Source organism: Protopterus annectens, chromosome 9.part0 (genome assembly GCF_019279795.1).
Source record: "Protopterus annectens isolate FY-2018-M chromosome 9.part0, PAN1.0, whole genome shotgun sequence".
In the NCBI taxonomy this organism is placed as follows: Eukaryota; Metazoa; Chordata; order Ceratodontiformes; family Protopteridae; genus Protopterus; species Protopterus annectens.
In genome coordinates, this window is record NC_056743.1 from 1,208,192,891 (window position 1) to 1,208,211,079 (window position 18,189).

Below are 18,189 nucleotides of genomic sequence, written 5' to 3' on the forward strand. Positions count from 1 at the left end.
CAACTTTTAAAGCAAAAAGATTTTTCTGTTTGAGTTTAAGTAAATCAGAATATTGCTGTTCAGTTCAGATTTGCTAAGTAGCTTATTAATTTTGATTTCATTAAACGTGTAAATAGCTTGCATAAGTTCATACCCATGTCTGTCAAACATTTCAATAAGTTCACTGTAAAAAGAGCAACCAGAGTCAATCCCATTAGTTAACATGTACCAATTTTAATGTTAAACATTCTTTGAAGTAAAGATTTTCACTTTACAAACTACAGTTGAATTAGGCTCTGTTTAAAAAGTCAGTATATTATTATTAGAGGGACAAATTATTTGAACATTTGGGATCTGAATTTTGACACGCATCTGAAAAATTTTTGGAAAGGCAGTTCACAAAATTAAAACCATAGTTGTCTTGTGCACGAGAAAGTGAATGTTGTAACAAAAACTCACACCCTGGTCCTTGAGTACTAAGGATTTACAGTACTTTTTTTCGCAGCTGAATGGTGGTTGCCGTTAGCTTCAGTTACCTGACCTGTCATGTTGTGAATAAGTAAAACAGTATCAGAAGTCTCCACACCTTGTAAAATGCCCTTGGAGGTTTGTACCATAGTGTGAGTTCTGTTCTTTACACCTAAAGGGTGGGTGCCCCTTTTGAAAGTCTGTGGACAAATTCACCAATAAATGCACTCCTTGTCAGGTGAGGAACCATCATTCAAGCGTTCAAAAGGAAAACACAGTAATTCCTTGAGAGCTCCCTGAGATTGAGTGAATAACTCATTTAGGTGAATGAGTTCCCATTGAAAGGAAATCTCATCTTCAGCTGATTTGGCGTCTTCTCCATAGTCTGTGAGGTTTCGAATAATGGTGGACTAGCTGCATTGACTTCCATGGGGAAATCTAAATAGTGTAAAAACTAATAACCAGTAAAAAAAAAAAAAAAAAAAAAAAAACTGATGTGTGGAATCAAAGGTGATAACAGATGCAAAAATAACCCTGAAAAAAGACCCTAAAAACTGATATTTGATATCGGTAATGAAACCGAGAAATGTCAGATTTTTAAGCACCTTTTGGGTGTAGGACTACATAAGGAGACCAGCGTAGCTGTTCTTTTCATTCTGGAAGCCGAAAAGCCATGTGCAAGAGCTTTGTTTGTGCAATATAATACTGGAAGCTAAAAGGTAATTAATAGAATGTCGAAAAATCTAAGCCTGTGATCTCACCTCACTGTTGATGGGTGAAAGTCATGTAGTTTACATATCCTCTGAGGTGGAGCCAGTGTCCGTTGAGGACAGGAAGGGGGAACTGGGGTTGGTTATCTCTGAAGAGCCTAGGATTCCATAGATCCTCAGGAAGGAAGCAGTAGCAGGTTCCCTAATAGAAGTAAGGCAGGGTTTAAAGCCTTTAAGGTTTGTCAGGGCAGATGTTCCTGTGAAAAAGAAGCAAACATCATGTTGCTGCTGTTGCTAAGAACCTCGCAAAAGGAGTGTAAGATTTTCTCCCAGGGTCTTTTTAAAGCTGTTATGGCTTTGAATCCTCAAGGTTTGTCACTCCCTTCTGTTGGGCTTTTTGCTACTTCCACTGCCTCTAAAAGGACTATGGATGCTTTTTTGTCTGAGGGATTCGTTTCTGGGGAGGAGTCTTAAGCCTGTTCTTCCCAGATTCATTCCCAGCTTGTTTTGGGATCTGATGAGGATGATGCTCTTTTCCCCAATTCCCTGATGAAAAAACTTTCCTTTGGGGATATTCTTAAAGTGCTGGAATATTCTTAAAGTGCTGGAATATTTTAAGTGGGGAAAACTCTCAGATGTCTGAGGTTCAAAAGAGAGAGATTGTCCTAGACCTTCTGTGCTACCTCTTGTTCAGGAAGCTGTATTAGATGCTTCTGTTTCTCAAGCTTCCGAGTCTCAGCTGCCTGCTCCTAAAAAGTAACAAATTTATAAGGTCTCTGAGACTCAGAAGTTTTTGTATGAGAATCTCTAATCAAGACCCTTCTGTCATTTCCCCCTCAACTGACAAGCCCACTAAGCTGCTTGATGCTTCCAGACTTTTCACCATCAGGCAAGGATAGCAGAGCAATAGCTAGGAATTGTAAGAAGGTGTGTACCTCTTCTACCGTAGCTTTTAGGGTCATATGTTAGACACGCGTATGACCAGTTATGTACTTTCACTTCTTGCCAAACTGGAGGGAGGGGGCTGCTTTAGCAAACATGTCAGAGCCTGATAATAAAACTTCCTGTCTTTCCTTAGTTCTGCTTCACAAGTCGCTTTACATTCCCTTAAGTGCAGCTGTGCTGCCACTGATACTTTATCTAGGGTTACTGCCTCAGGGTTTATCATTAAAGATAAGTTTTGGCTTCAATTCCTTCCAGAGGATGAAAAGGTGAAATTATTAATTTGTTCTATGGATAACCAGAATCTGTTTCACTGTGCTGCAACTATCTTTGAAGCTTTGCAAGACAAGGATAGAGTCATGCAGGACCTTAAACAGACTTTACCTATTCTTGAATATTAAAGGAGCTACCCATTTTAAGCTGGTTCCTTTGTGTGTAAATATCATAAGTAGACTTTAATGGGTAAAATACCATCTAAGAGGGCTTTTCCTGTCCACAAAAAAAAAAGTCCATAGGGCAGAAATCTTTCTTCAGGAGGAAGCCAGCTTCCATTTGGCAGTCCTCCTGTTCCCCTTGGTCCTTTCCCATTTGGCAAAGATCACAGCAGACGTGGATTTTGTCTGTAATTTGCAATGGTTTCTACATGGTGGAAGTCCTTTTCCTCATTTTCCTCTTCTACTTCTGGATTTTTTGGCTCAAGGTACTATTCAGCCAGTATCTTAAGGCCAGAGGGGCAAGGGTTTCTATTCCAGAATGTTTGTTTTGGTTCCCAAGGAGGAAGGACTCTTGGAGATCTATTTTACGTGTCTGCTTTCTCAAGGTCTTAGTTCCCGGTTTCAGAATGTTGACTCTCTTTAGTCTCTCTTCCCCATGCTTCTAAATAGGGCTTTTTTTGTTTTGTCTAGCACTAAAAGCTGCATGCTTCTGTTTCTGTTTACCCTTTGTTCAGGAAGTTTTTGTGGTTCTCTGAATCTTTCTTACATTATCTGTTGTATTTGCCATTTTGTGTTTTTGCAGCACTCAATGTTTTTTTTTTTTTTTTTTTATTAAATGCCTAGCCCTTGATGGAGCTTTTTGCAGACTCAGTGGCATTCACTTGTTTCCCCTACCTGGGCAACCTTCTTATTCAAGCTCCGTAGAATTTACAATATCGCTTCACTCTAAATCTAAAGAAGAAAGTTTTTATGCCTTCTCAAGGCCAGCTTTTCTTGGGATGCAGGATTCAGACTCTTATTGTGACAACTTTCTTTCTCCTCCTTGTCCTTCTTTGACCACTTTGTCCTTTCTTCCTTTGGCAGAGATCTCAGCAACAGTTTCAAAGAGCCTATAAGTTAATGACGTCTGCTGTCTCCCCATGGTTCCCTTTTCCATGCTCTATACGAGGAAGTTCATTGGTAGCGGAATGCAGTTTAGCTGCAGCAATGTCATCCCCTTGACTTCCTCGTCCCCTCTTGCCTTACCTAAGAAAGGAATATCCTTGGTGGATCAGATTTCTCTAAATCCCGGGTATTTCTTTTCTGATACCTTCTACCAATCAGGAGCTGTTTACAAATGCTTCGTACCTTGCCTGGCAGCTTGTTCCAACAGCGTCCAGGTTCAGGCTGTCTGGTCACCTCGGGAGACAAAAAGAGCACTTCTGTCAAAGAAATGAAAGCTCTGACCCTGGCTCTTCAGGCTTTGCATTACCTCTGGTCTCCAGGCCTACTCAATGTCTTCACAGACAACACCTGTTTTATGTGGTACATAAACAAGAGAGAACAACATTTTATCATCTTTGCAGACTCTCTCATAGTGTTGGGTCATTGCTGTACGTCATCAGCTGATTTCTTAGGCAATCTTATGTTCCTTATGAAGACAATGTAGTGACAGGCATCAGAGCAAATCCTCATGAAAGGATGTTATACACAGAGGATTTCTTGGACGTTGTCCATTGGTGGGGTGGTACTTAAGTAGATTTTGTTGCTTCCCATTTGAACAGACAGCTCCACAAGTTCTGTTCCAGAGTGCAAGCCGTCTGGGATGGAAACTGGACGCTGTGTGTTTTGTTAGCAAGGAATGTTCAGTATGCACTTTCCTCTTTTCCTTCCTTTCCAAAGGTCCTGTACGAGATCATGCGGGACAGGCCCAAAAATCTTGACTCCCTTTTTGCTCAACATTGGTCTCCCATTTTTCACCTGGCCATGGGCAGTAACAAGTTACCCACAGAGTGGGTCTACTCAAACAGGGTAGGGGCTGTCGTATTCACCCTCATCTTCTCACCCTGCATTTAACTTTCTGGGTGATGGGGTTTTTATTCCTTTTTAGCAGCTAATTTTCTTAGGACGTGGTTTGGGTTTTGCAGGAGGCCAGAAAACTGACTACTAGAAAATCTTATGATGTTCATCATGTTTCACTGTTGCAGTCATCACTGTAGGGATCTTCCTGCCAGCAGGCAGTCCTCGGTCGGCCAGAATCCCAAAGTCTGGGTCCGGCGTCGGCTGTTCAGTCATGCTCCCTGATGTCAGAGAGCCTGGCGTACAAAGCTGCCAGCCGACGCCATGTTCTCCAGTCTTTCTTGCCGTGCGGTGAAAGCAGTTCGCAAGTGCTGGTCGGCTGACTCCTGATATTTTTTCGTGCTTCAGTCTGAAGACTGACTACTTCTTCTCAAAGCTAAGTACCCCGTTGGGGAAACTTTTTTCTTGCTCCAGTCCGATGTCAGAAAAAATTAATAATTGCATTTCTTGTGGGAAGCAAATACCTCGTAAGGATTTCCATTCTTACTGTATTCCTTGTTTAGGCCCTGACCACGACGTAGCTAGTTGTCAGTTTTGTGCTAGATTTAACCAATGTACGATTAAGCGGAGGTACGATTTCGCTTTTCACTACTTTGGTAGGCGATTTAATTATAAAATGTCAGACACGCTTCTGACTACCGGAGTTCACAAACGACGCAAGGATAAGGACAGGCCTCCGAGGTCCAAATTAGAAGACGTTTCACAATCAGAGCCAGCTTCAGGTTCGGCTGTCGTCAGTGAGGCACTTTCGCAGCCCCTGTCGTCAGCCATTTCGGAACAGATAGCCGAAACGGACTCCCACGAGGAGCCAACTAGGCCTTTGAGCACTCCAGCTGCAGGACCTTCGGACAATGCTCCCTCGGATAGGTCCGGAGCCGCTGCGCAGGTACTGACTTCCGAGGGGGTTTTCAGGCCAACACAGCTTCTGATAAAGACAAAACCAAGGACAAAGACAAAGACTCCTTCTAAATCTAAGACACCAGCCCAGGCCTCTTCTGATCCGGGACCCAAATCCCAGAAACAGTTACTTAAAATGGCAGAGGACTTGCTAACCATGATTAGGGGTTCACATCCCCCTCTAGACAAAAGGCCAAGACAAGAGTTGGATTATGAATCTTCTGATCAGGCATCTATTTCTTCAGTGTCTTCCTCAGAACAGGAATATTCTTTCCCTCCTTATGAGGACTCTGATGCTGAGGAATCTATTCCTTCTGCTTCTCCCCCCTGAGGATTTTTCCTTTGGGGAGACTTTACATGACATGAGGGAACATTTTCACTGGGAGGCACAGGAGTACTCTGAATCTAAGAGAAGGCTCAGGGATGTCCTTCTTCCCCAACATAGACCCCTGGCTATTCCTCCTATTTTGGATATTGTGGATGATGCCTTTTCTGAGGCTAATTTAACTCCTAACTCCTTTCCTCCAGCCCTTGGTAAGCCTGACAGATATTACAGGGTTCCTGACTCCCACCAGTTCCTTTACAAAAATCCTACTGCTGATCCAGAAACCATTTCTCAGGGTCCTAAGGGGGTTAAGGCTGCCTCTGCTAAAAATCCTATTCTGACAGATAAGGATTCCAGAGCTTTGGAGAGATGGGGCAAAAAAGTGTATACTTCTGCTACTTTATCAATTAGGGCTTTAAATTGCCAATTTCATATGCTAAAATATCAGCAATTTTTAGTGTCTGTTATGAAACAAAAGTTAGGCGCCATTTTTGCATGTGCAGATAATAAGGAATTACATGATTTAATGCATGCTACTGAACAAGTGGGGAAGCATGGTTTACACTGTGGTTTTGATGCCTTGGAGGCTTCTTGCAGGGCGGCTGCCTCTGGCACAGTCATTAGAAGACATGCTTGGTTAAAGGAACAAAATTTACCTGATCAAGTGAAAGCCAAGTTACTGGATGCTCCTGTTCAGCATAATGTTTTGTTTGGGCCTAAGGCTGAAGAGGTGATAAAGAAAATGGAGGATAAGACAAAATCCATGCAAACAGTTAAGGATTTCTTACAAGTTCAGCCCCCTAGATTTAGCAGAAATTGGCCAACAAAAAATTGGTCTTTTTCCCAGCTCGGACAGGTCTCAGAGGGGTAGATATAGGCGCACCAGAGGGAGGCCTCAAACACAGACCTCTTACAGACCTAGACAGTGGCGTGCTTCCACCTCCAGGGGTGGAGAGGACAGACCTCAATCTTACAGAAAACAGGCTCAGTGACTCCACCTGCATGGCTCCAGGAATTTCTCTCCTGGATGCCCCTCTAGGAGGAAAACTCTCCCTTTTTCAACAAAATTGGACTTACATAACCCAAGACAAGTGGGTTCTGGATGTAGTTTCAAGAGGTTACAGATTCCACTTTCATACCTTGCCAAGACCACACAGATGGCCAGACCTACCAAAACACCAATGGTCTGAGGCGTTAAACCAGGTGGGATCCCTCATGGCTATGAGAGCCATAGAACTGGTTCCACAATCAGAGACGGTGCAAGGCTTTTACTCAAGACTCTTTCTAGTTCCCAGAAAGCAAAACTCATGGAGACCCATCCTGGATCTGTCAGTCTTAAATACTTTCCTGGAGATACCAAAGTTCAAAATGCTTACTCTGCAACAGCTCCTGCCAATGTTGAGCAAAAATGCATGGATGGTGACATTGGATTTAAAGGAGGTTTACCTACACATCCCTATCAGACAGGAGTGCAGAAAATACCCTCCTGTACAAGGCCGGCTCGAAACGTTACCAATTCTCTGTGCTGCCCTTTGGCTTTTCTACTGCGCCCAGGGTCTTCACCCAAGTGCCTGGCATCAGTAGTAGCTTATTGCAGACTCAAGGGTTTTCAAATTTACCCTTATCTGGACGACTGCCTTATTCAAGCAGACAGCAAGGATGTTTTACTCCAGTACCTGCAATTTGTTCAAAATCTTCTCAAGTTTCTGAGATTCATTGTGAACATAGTCAAATTTGACCCCCACACAACAGAACTTTTCTGGGTGCTCTTTTAAACACCACAACCCAGATGGCATTCCTGACATCTGAAAAACAACTACAGCTGGCTTCCACTTTCAAAGCCTTGGCTTCTATAACTCAGCTTACTGCAAGGAAATTCCTGCAGGCTTTGAGTTACATGGCCTCCTTCATCCTTCTCATTCCAAATGCAAGACTACACATGAGAAAAATACAATGGTACCTAAAAAGTGTATGGTCACAGCATTGCCACAGTCTAGACACACAGATTGCTGTCTTGCCTTGCCTACAAAAGGAATTCCATTGGTGGACCATGGCATGTCTTCACAACAAAGGCAGAGCCTTCAGTCTACCTCCAGCCAGCCAAGTGTTAACCACGGACGCCTCTGATTACGCATGGGGAGCCCACTTGCAGGGAAAGGGTCTACAAGGTTTTTGGACAGAGGATCAGAAGCACCTACATGTCAACTTAAAAAAGATGTTAGCTGTACAGAATGCCCTCTTGGCTTTCAGGGAACTTCTACAACCAGGACAACTACTGATACGAACAGACAACACCACAGTTATGTGGTACATAAACAAGCAGGGGGGGGCTCACATTCCTACCCCCTTTGCAGACTGGCAATGACTCTATGGAACACAGCACTAGCTTGCAAAGTGGATCTACAAGCTCAGTTCCTGCCAGGAAACAAAATACTTTGGCAGACAGCCTGAGGAGGGAACCTGTCAGACCCTCACGAGTGGATGCTAGACACCCACATATTCAAGACGATTACAGAAGCCTGGGGCTGCCCAGACATGGATCTGTTTGCATCCCCCCTCAACCACCAGTTACAGATTTTTTGCACAAGGACTTCTCACAAGCTAGCATGGAAAGTGGATGCACTATCATTCAGTTGGAAAAACCTCAAGGGGTATGCCTTTCCACCACTACCTCTTCTACCACGGGTGTTATTAAAGATCAAGCAGGACAAGCCAAAAATGATGGGTCTACTGGCCCCAAATTGGCCACGTCAATTCTGGTACTCAACACTGAAGAATCTATCTCAGGAACCACCTTGCATTTTGCCTCAGATTCCAAATCTTTTGTCCCAACACCAGAGCCAGGTTCTGCACTCTCATATCAAAACTCTCAGCCTGGCGAATTCAGGGTCTATGAATAATCCTTCCCTTCCCAAAAAGGTCATGGATGTTATCTTAGAAGCCAGACGGCCTAGCACTAGAAAATCTTATGCAGGCAAATGGAAGAGATTTTGCACCTGGATGCATGCTCAGGATTCGGATCCTCTCATTCCTAATATCCCTCTGATATTGCTTTACCTAACAGACATGCTACATAAGGGTTTATCCTTCTCCTCCATAAAAATTCATGCCTCAGCTATCTCTGCACATTACAATACAGACCCTCCAATCTTTTCACATCCACTTCTGAAACAATATCTCTGAGGAGCAAAGAATTTAAGGCCCCGTAGGACACCACCCATACCTGCCTGGGACCTCAACTATGTTCTGGAAAAACTCACTCTGCCTCCTTTTGAGCCTGCTGCCACAACTGATATTAAGTATTTATCATGGAAGACCGCCATCCTTCTGGCTTTGACTTCAGCCAGGAGAGTCTCGGAGTTACATGCACTCATGGCTGTGGAACCTTACATTATTTTTCACCAAGATAGGGTGTCTTTAAGGACTAATCCTACTTTCATGCCTAAAGTGGTTTCCAAAGTGGCTTTAAATCAAACTATTCACCTGCCAACTTTTATCAATAATCCACAAAATAAGGGGGAAAGGATCTTGCATTCCTTGGATGTACACAGGCAACTTCGTTTCTACCTGGACAGAACCAAGGATATCAGGAAAACAGAGCAACTGTTTGTTTCTTATGCAACAAACTCCCAAGGTAAAGCCATTTCAAAACAGACCATTTCTAAATGGATTGCACATGGAATTAGATTTTGTTACTCTCATCATGGAAAGCAAATCCCAGGAAAAATTAGGACTCACTCTACCAGAGCTGCTGCTACTTTAGCTGCCTTTCTCAAGGGAGTACCTACCAAAGATATTTTGGAAGCTGCAACTTGGAGTTCAGTGCATACTTTCTCAAAGCACTATAATCTCCCTCTTTACTCTAAGTCTAGGGCAGGCTTTGCTTCTGCAGTCTTGCAGGGCCTTCTAGCTGCCCCTTCTTCTCTATAACCACCACCCCTTATCTCAGCTTTGTGATTCAACCCTACAGTGATGACTGCAACAGAGAAACACGATGAACATAGCACAGTTGTGTACACTTACCATAAATGTAGATGTTAGAGTGTCTTCACTGTTGCAGTCTGGGTTACCCTCCCTCCTGTCCCCTCTTATACTTACACTAGTGTGCTAACCTACTTGACCTTTCTTCTGAGGTGCATTTGCTACAGGCTATGGGGTTTGTGGTATGTTATTTTTTGGTTTTTACTATTGGCCTTCATTTTTAGGCACCTGACATCTGGGGCAAGAAAAACTGGAGAACATGGCATCGGCTGGCAGCTTTGTACTCCAGACGCTCTGACGTCAGGGAGCATGACTGAACAGCCGACGCCAGACCCTGACTTTGGGATTCTGGCTGACCGAGGACTGCCTGCTGGCAGGAAGAACCCTACAGTGAAGATTGCAACAGTGAAGACACTCTAACATCTACATTTATGGTAAGTGTACACAACTGTACTTTGCGAAGTGAAAAAAAATACTGCTTGTTGTGGAACAATGAATAGAATCTTTTGGTGAATATTCTCCCTGTTTGTCTAAAGTAGTCAATTGTGGATAATCTTTCGTCAAAGCTGATTTGCTAGCCATTTCTGCTTGTTTGCCTTTGAACCACCACTTTCTTAGTTTGAGGTCAGACCGTTTCTGAAAGACGTCTTTCAAGAAAACCCATTCCTCCTCCTTGGGACTTGAACTTTATTCTTGAAAAGTTAACTTGGCCACTTGAACCAGCAGTTGCTTCCACTTTGAAATTGTGTACCTAGAAAATTGTCTTGTTGGTTGCTGTGATCTATTTCTAAAATGTTTCTAAACTTCAGGACGTTATGGAGGTTCCACCTTTTCTAGTTTTCCAGAGACCAGTTGTCTCTTAGAACCAGTCCCCCTTGTATGCCTAAAGTGGTCAGTGTTGTCAGACCATCCACCCCCCGTCTTTTTTTCCTCCTCTTCAAATTAGTAGTAAGAAGGTTGTCCGTTCCTTTAGATTGGCATAGACTGCTCAGATATTGATAAGATTAACAATGTTAGGAGGTCTGAGCAATTTCTTGTTTCTTTTCAGAACAAAATTGGGTTTAACTGTTTACAGACTATTTTTTTTGGCTTTTTAAAGCCATTTTGTTTTTTATCCCCCCCCCCCCCCCCCAAAAAAAATCTCAAACAGCTTTCTACTACTGTTCATGCTCATTTTACTAGGGTTGCTTCTTCTGGAGCCTTTTTTAAAGGTCTTAATGTTTGATCCATTTTTAAAGCCTCTACTTGGTCTTTTTGTGCATAACTTTACTAAGCACTATAAGTTGGATGCAGTTTCATGGGCCAGAGTAAGTTTTGCTAGATTCCTTCATCTGTTTTTGGAGGGTTCCTCAGTTCCTTCTTTCTCCTGCCGTTCTTTACCGTAGCTGTAGCACTGATGTTCTTCGTGTTTCACTGCTGCAGTCCCAACCATTGGGGGTTATCCATACTGTGGTAGCCCTCATTCGGTCCGAATACCAGAGTCAAGGTGCTGTGCGTCGATTGCTGTTGCTAGCTGTGTGACGTCAGGTCGTCTGAGCTATAAAGGAGAGCAGGTGATGCCATTACCTCAGTCTTACTTGCCGTGGAGCCTGTAGCAGAAACAGTTCGCAACAGTGCCGGTTGTCTGTTTTTCCAGATTTTGAACTTCAGCGGAAAACTTCTAAAGCTAAATACCCCGTTGGGGATCCTTCCTTTTTCTTGCACTAACCGATGTCGGAAAAGTCTAACTCTCTCACCTATGGAAAGCAAATACCACAGCAAGACTTCCATTCTTACTGCGTCAGTTGCTTATGCCCAGATCACGACGTACCCCGCTGTTGGTTCGCTGCCCTCTTTAATGCTAGAGCTATTCGTCGAAGAGCTCCGTGTGTAGCCAGATATTTTCGTCTTCCGTCTCCGATTACTGATATGGCGTCTGTCAGTCAGTAAATCGCAGATCTTCCGGAAAAAGTAAAGTTAAGGATAGAGACAGACTGCATAAGGCCATGCCTTCTGACACCACTGCTAAAAGCTTAGTCAGTTCTTTGTAATTCATTGAGGAGCTTTCACAGCCCCTGATGCCCAACTCACTTACTTTGCAGGCCTCTACTGAGAGCCTTTAGGAGTCCTGTATGCTGCAGAAAACTGCGTCTAATGAGCCTTCGGCTGTTTCTGCTTCTGTTGGGTCCGGAGCTGCTACGCAGGCACTGGCTTCCAAGGATACCGCTCGCACTTCTGAATTCACTTCAAGGCCTTCGTCCTCTCTTCCGACTAACACACAGATAGCACAGAGGGATACTCTTCAGGCCAGTCTTAGAGCTGAAAGTGTCCATTCCTCTACTCCTCCCCCTCCTCAAACTAGAATGCTTAAAATGGCGGAGGATCTCATTACTTTCATCCGGGGGTATTCAGGCCACACCAGCCAAAAGGAGAAGGAAATCTTCTGCAGACATACAATCTGATTTAGACTCTGAGGGATTGGACTCCTCTGTTTTTGAAGAGGAAAATCTTCTTACTGCCTATGAACACTCAGATGCAGAAGAATATATTCCTTCTGCATCACCTCTGGCGAACTTTTCCTTTGGGGAAACCTTCCACACCCTCAGGGAACACTTCCAGTGGGAATCAACAGATTTCCCTCAATTCAAGTTGAGACAGAGTTTCTGGACCTACCCCAGCACAGGCCTCAGGCTATCCCACCCATCTTAGAGGTGGTAGATGATGTTTAACAAGAATCCAGCCTTAACCCTGACACCCTTCCACCTGCCCTCAGAAAACCTGACAGATATACTACAGGGTACCTGACTCGCATAAATTCCTGTACAGAAATCCTATAGCAGATCCAGAGGTGATTACTCAGGGACCTAAGGGAGTTAAGGCTACCTCTGCAAAGAATCCTACTCCCTCAGACAAAGAATCCAGGGCCCTGGACAGATTGGATAAAAAAGTATACATTTGTGCAACTTTATAAGGGCTGTCAACTGTCCGTTCCATTTGCTAAAATATCAGCAGCACACTTTGCAACTTTTTGAAACGGAAAATTTCTGCTTTTCCAGATTTTGCCAACAATGAAGAGAGAGCAGAATTACTGCACTCTTCATCACAGGTGGCAAAGCACTCCTTGTACTGTGGATTTGATGCCCTAGAAGCTTCTAGCAGGTCAGCACTGACCGGATCTGTTATCAGAAGACATGCATGGCTAAAGGAGCAATCTCTCCTTGATCATGCCAAAACTAAAATCATGGATGCACCTCTTGACAAAGACTGCTTGTTCGGACAGAAAACTGAAGAGGTACTTAAAAAGATGGAAGACAAAGCAAAATCGATGCAGACTGTTAGATTTTTTTCAAGTACAACTTCTTACGTTCAGCAGAAATTTTCCCTCTAAACACTGGTCCTTTCCTGCACCAAACAGGCAGGCACAAGGCAAAACCCATAGTGACAGACCCACTGGGACTAAAACTCAGGGCCAACAAAGAACAAAACAGTGGCTCCCTTCAAACACTAGAGCAGGGAGTTCAAAAGCAACCCTGTATGGAAAAAACTCTCGACTACCTTTCCCATCTCTGCCTGCCTCCACCACAGCAAAAGCTAGGAGGAAGGCTATCACTATGCTGAGAAAATTGGAACTCTATAACAAAAAATCAATGGGTCTTAATCATTGCTCAGGGGTACAAATTCAATTTCCAAGAACTACCACCTCCAAGAGGGTACCCAGACCTACCTCCAAACCAGTGGGCAGAAGCACTAAAACAAGTGAAAAACCTAATATCTCCAAGGGCAGTAGTATCTGAACCTCCAGAACAAGTTGCAAAAGGATTTTATTCCAGACTCTTCCTTGTCCCAGGAAAGAGGGAACTTGGCGTCTGATCCTGGACCTATCCTTTCTCAATACCTTCCTGGTAATCCCAAAATTCAAAATGCTTACCTTACAACAGCTTCTACCAGTGCTGCCAAACAAAGCTTGGATAGTCACCTTAAAGGATGCTTACCTGCACATCCCAGTAAGGGAAACATGCAGAAAATTATTTCACTTCAGAGTAGGATCACTAAACTTTCAATTCTCTGTTTTGCCCTTTGGCTAGTCTACTTACTGCTCCTAGGGTGTTCACCAAATGTCTAGCTCCTGCCATTGCCTTTTGCAGGCAAAACAGTGTACAGATTTTCCCTTACCTGGATGACTGTCTCATCCAGGCAGACTGCAAGGAACTGATCCTGCAGCACCTTTCATTTGTAAAAACTCTGCTCACACCTCTGGGGTTCACTGTCAACGAAAGGAAATCAAAACAGACACCTACCAGGAAAATCATATTTCTGGGAGCCTTACTGGACAGAGAACAGCAAATGGCTTTTCTGTCCCGAGAAAAACAAGTTTCCTACCAAAATACTCAACTACTCTGGCCTCCCAAACCCAGCTTTCTGCTAGGAAGTTCCTACAAGCTCTAGGGTACATGGCCTCATGCATCCTCCTGGTACCTCTGGTCAGACTACACATAAGGAAAATTTAGTGGTACCTAAAGAACCTATGGTGTCAACACTCAACCTCTGGACACCTCCCTTCCTGTGATCCCTTGCATAAGATCCGAGTTCGTCTGGTGGACCTGGGCCTGTGCTGTGAACAAGGAACTTCCATTCACCCTCAGTCCATCAGACCAGACCATAACTACAGATGCTTCAGACAATGCTGGGGCGCCAACCTAGAATGCAGATGCGCCCAAGGTCTCTGGAATGCACAGATATTACCCTTGCACATCAACCAAAAGGAAGTGGTACCAGTACAAAACACTCTGGCATCCTTCAAACCCTACCTCAAACCAGGGGTGGTTCTCATAAAAACAGCCACCACAGTCATGTGATACATCAACAAACACTGAGGGACTCCATCTTGCCTCCTGTGCAGACTAGTCATGTACCTGTGGCTAGTAGCCCCATCCATGGGATTACATCTTATAACCCATTACCTACCCGGGCATCAACCAACACCCTGGCAGACCACCTAAGCAGAAACCTGCTGGACCCACACAAATGACAAATCCAAAGAGAAATTTTCTGCAAATTACCCACACATGGGGGGACCCCCCCCCTCAGGTGGACCTCTCTGCTTCTCATTTAAATCACCAAGTATGGGCATTCTGCATCAGGGAGCGCCATCACCTGGCCTGGAAGGTCGATGCCCTGACCTTCCCTTGGAGAATTCCCTCTTTGTGTATGCATTCCCACCTCTACCTCTCATTCTAAAAGTACTAATTAAGATAAGGGAGGAAAAACCAAGAGCAGTACTGATTGGCCCAGACAGCATTGGTACCCACTGCTGCGCAGCCTATTTTACCAGCCCCCCTGGCAGCTACCTCTGATACCTCACCTGCTATCCGGGGGGGGGGGGGCAATGCTGCACCCAGACCTTCAGACACTCAAGCTCTTAGCATGGCTTATTCTACCAAAACCAACAAGGAATCTATGCTAAGCAAGCAAGTCCTTGACATCACAGAAGCCAGAAGGCCCAGCACCAGAAAATCTTATGCTGGAAAATGGAAAAGATTCTTCTCCTGGAGCCAGTCCAAGGGGGCAGACATACAACTGCCCTCCATTCCTCTTATTCTAGATTATCTTGCTGAGCTTCTTACTAAGGTTCTCTCCTTCTCCATAAAGATCCATGCCTCTGCCATCTCGGCACATTTTGATACAGAACAGCCATTGTTCTCTCACCCTCTTCTCAAACAAATCCTTAGAGGAGCCTTTAATATCAGGCCTCCCAGAAGACAGCCCACCCCAGCCTGGGACCTGAACTATGTTTTAGAAAAGCTTACTCTGCCTCCCTTCGAGCCTGCATCATCCTCGGAACTAAATACCTCTCTTGGAAGACTGCCTTCCTCCTGGCTATTACTTCAGCCAGTAGAGTGTCAGAGCTTTAAGCCTTAATGGCCATTGAGTCATTTATCTTCCATGCAGACAGGGTCTCCCTGAGAACCAGTCCCTCCTTCATGCCAAAGGTGGTTTCAGATGTTATCCTCAACCAGGCCATCCACCTGCCCACCTTCTTCCCTAACCCTCAGAACAAGGGGGAAAGGATGCTGCATTCTTTGAATGTGCACAGGCAACTCGGATTTTATCTGGATCGTACAAAGACATTCAGGAAAACTGACCAGCTCCTGGTCAGCTTTAGAACAGGAGCACAGGGGAAGCCAATATCCAAACAGGCCATTTCCAAATGGATAGACGGCATCCAATTTTGCTGCTCCCTTGCATGGAAAACCACTCCCTAGGACCATCAGAACCCATTCTACTAGAGCAACCTGTACTTCCGCAGCATTCCTTTGAGGGGTATCCACCAAGGACATCCCGGAAGCTGTCAAATGAACTTCAGTCCACACCAGGGAAGTAAATAGTGAGGGAAGAAATAGCCAGGGAATTGATATGGCTAGGCTTGTATAGGCCCTAGGGCTGATAGCCTAGTACCAACCTATGAACCTTCACCAAACATTACCATCTGAACCTCTTCTCAAAAGCTAGGGCTGAGTTTGCCTCTGCAATTCTCTAGGGCATGCTCACCCAGTCTTAAGTTTCTATTAACCTTCCACCCTTCTCAGCTTTGGGAATCTTCCCGGTGGTTAGGACTGTAGCAGTGAAACATGAAGAACATAGTACAGTTGTGTACACTCAGCATAAATGTAGATGTTCGAGTGTGTTCACTTCTGCAGTCATGCTTTCCCTCCCTCTTTCCCCCTGATATCTGCTTTCCTTAGAGAGAGACACATTTCTATGGGGGTCTCTGACTCCAGGACTAATAATAATTATTGAAATTAGACTTTTGGTTGATTAAGGCACGAAAAACTGAGGTAATGGTGTTGCCTACTCTCCTTTTATAGCTCGGACGACCTCACGTCAGCCAGCAAGCAACAGCAGCCGATGCACAAAACCTTGACTCTGGTATTTGGACCGACTGAGGGCTACCACAGCATGGATAACCCCCAATGGTTAGGACTGCAGCAGTGAACACACTAACATCTACATTTATGGTGAGTGTACACCACTGTACTTTCCTATTGTAAGGAGTACTGCAGCAGTTATATGTAGGCCATCTGTTATGCTAAGTTTTTATGCAACAATACTTAGTGACGCAGATGTTTTCTGTTCTCGAAGATTTCTTTGTTTGCTGATATTGACACACCATATATTGTAAATTCTCTGAAGTGTACATTTTAAACTGCTCTTCAGACTGAGATGGTGAATCTACCTTATCACACGGTTTACCTTTACATGTGCGTATTGCACAAGGGCGAACAGCAATTTTCTGAAAGGCAGTTTGCAAAGTTTGCAAACGCCGAAAGGAAAAAGGTTTGAATGTGCAATGAGCGAATGCACAATGAGATTCGTTTATTGCACATTCGACATACTGGGGCAGGTTGCACTATAGTGGGGATCGGAAAATGGTTCCTTTCCCCACTGTAGTGCGATCTCGGAGTTAGAATAATAAAATAGGGGGTGTGGGGTGTGCAGCCCCTCACATGGGGGGTGCAGGGGGGCATGCCCCCCTGCATTACACTTTATCCATTTTTTTTTTTGACATTAATGTTCGAAAATCGGCTTTTCTATTTGATGATTTTCAGACATTTACAACTGTCGCTGTTGTAAGTTTCGTGGTTACGATTTGCTCATATGAGCAATCACACCAGTGTGTTTCGCTATTATGAAGGTAAACCGTATCACACACAACTTCCTGTGGTTAGCTCATTAAATTAAAAAATGCTCTTTGTGTAATAATTTTCCATACTTAACTGAAGAGCAGTAGTAATTCATGTTGTCCTTAGCTGTTTAAACATAAAGTTGTTTAGCCAGAGAAGCAAATACCTTAATTGGCTTTCCACCCTTTTGTGTTCTGTATGTTGCAGAAGATTTTACAGCTGTTCATGGTCGTGGATCAACCACTGTGAAAGGAAGGTCAAACCGTGGGAGAAGAAGCACTAGAGTGTCTGCATCTGGAACTGCTCGTCACAGAGAGGTGGAGAATTCTCGTAACTCTCGGTCGAAGCAGAGTTCTGTTCAGCTTGTGTGCAAGACTGAGCCTGACCCCGATCAACTTGAATATGGTATATGTGATTTTTATCATTTTGCATATAGTGGTAATGCCCTTGTTGTTTATTTGGACAAAAGATGCTGAGAGTGGTAGAGTGCTGTACACAACAGGAACCATATTGGACATAATTGCCATTGAAATAATTGCTTTTGGACTATAAAGCCTTGATCTGAAGTAGGAATGTTCATTTGTCTGCAACCTGTGGGTTACGGATCAGATATCGGATCCGAGCCGGCAACTTGTTTCAAGCTAATGGATCCGAGCTCCTAGCCCCTCCCTTCACTCATAATCCCCTGCTAACCCCTCCGTGACCTCAGATCTAGTTTGCTGCACTTGTGATGGCAGGATCCTTTTTCTTGAGCTCCAGATAAGTGACAAAAAAACTTAACTTTTTCTTCAGAAAAATATTTTTTTGTGTAAATTAACTGTTGTGTGTGTCTGAGTTAGGGTCCCTATTTTTTTTGTTTACTTAATACCCTCCCTTCGCTGGTCGCTAGTGTGTGAGTGTTTGTGGTGTGCTTTTGGGGCCTGTGTGTGTGTGTGTAGTTTTTCTTTTCTTTG

At 44.1% G+C, this 18,189-nt stretch overlaps 1 protein-coding gene across 3 annotated transcripts in view; it reads left to right on the plus strand.

Annotated features, from left to right (window-relative positions):
* Positions 1-18,189, plus strand: part of ZFP91 (ZFP91 zinc finger protein, atypical E3 ubiquitin ligase) — a 1,914,309-nt gene that overhangs the window by 339,507 nt on the left and 1,556,613 nt on the right. For 2 of the 3 annotated variants that reach the window (XM_044084130.1, XM_044084128.1), the window contains exon 3: positions 17,444-17,641. In XM_044084130.1, the coding sequence (XP_043940065.1) occupies positions 17,444-17,641 (198 nt within the window). The remainder of the gene's footprint in view (positions 1-17,443; positions 17,642-18,189) is intronic. The other variant, XM_044084129.1, reaches the window with a different exon arrangement.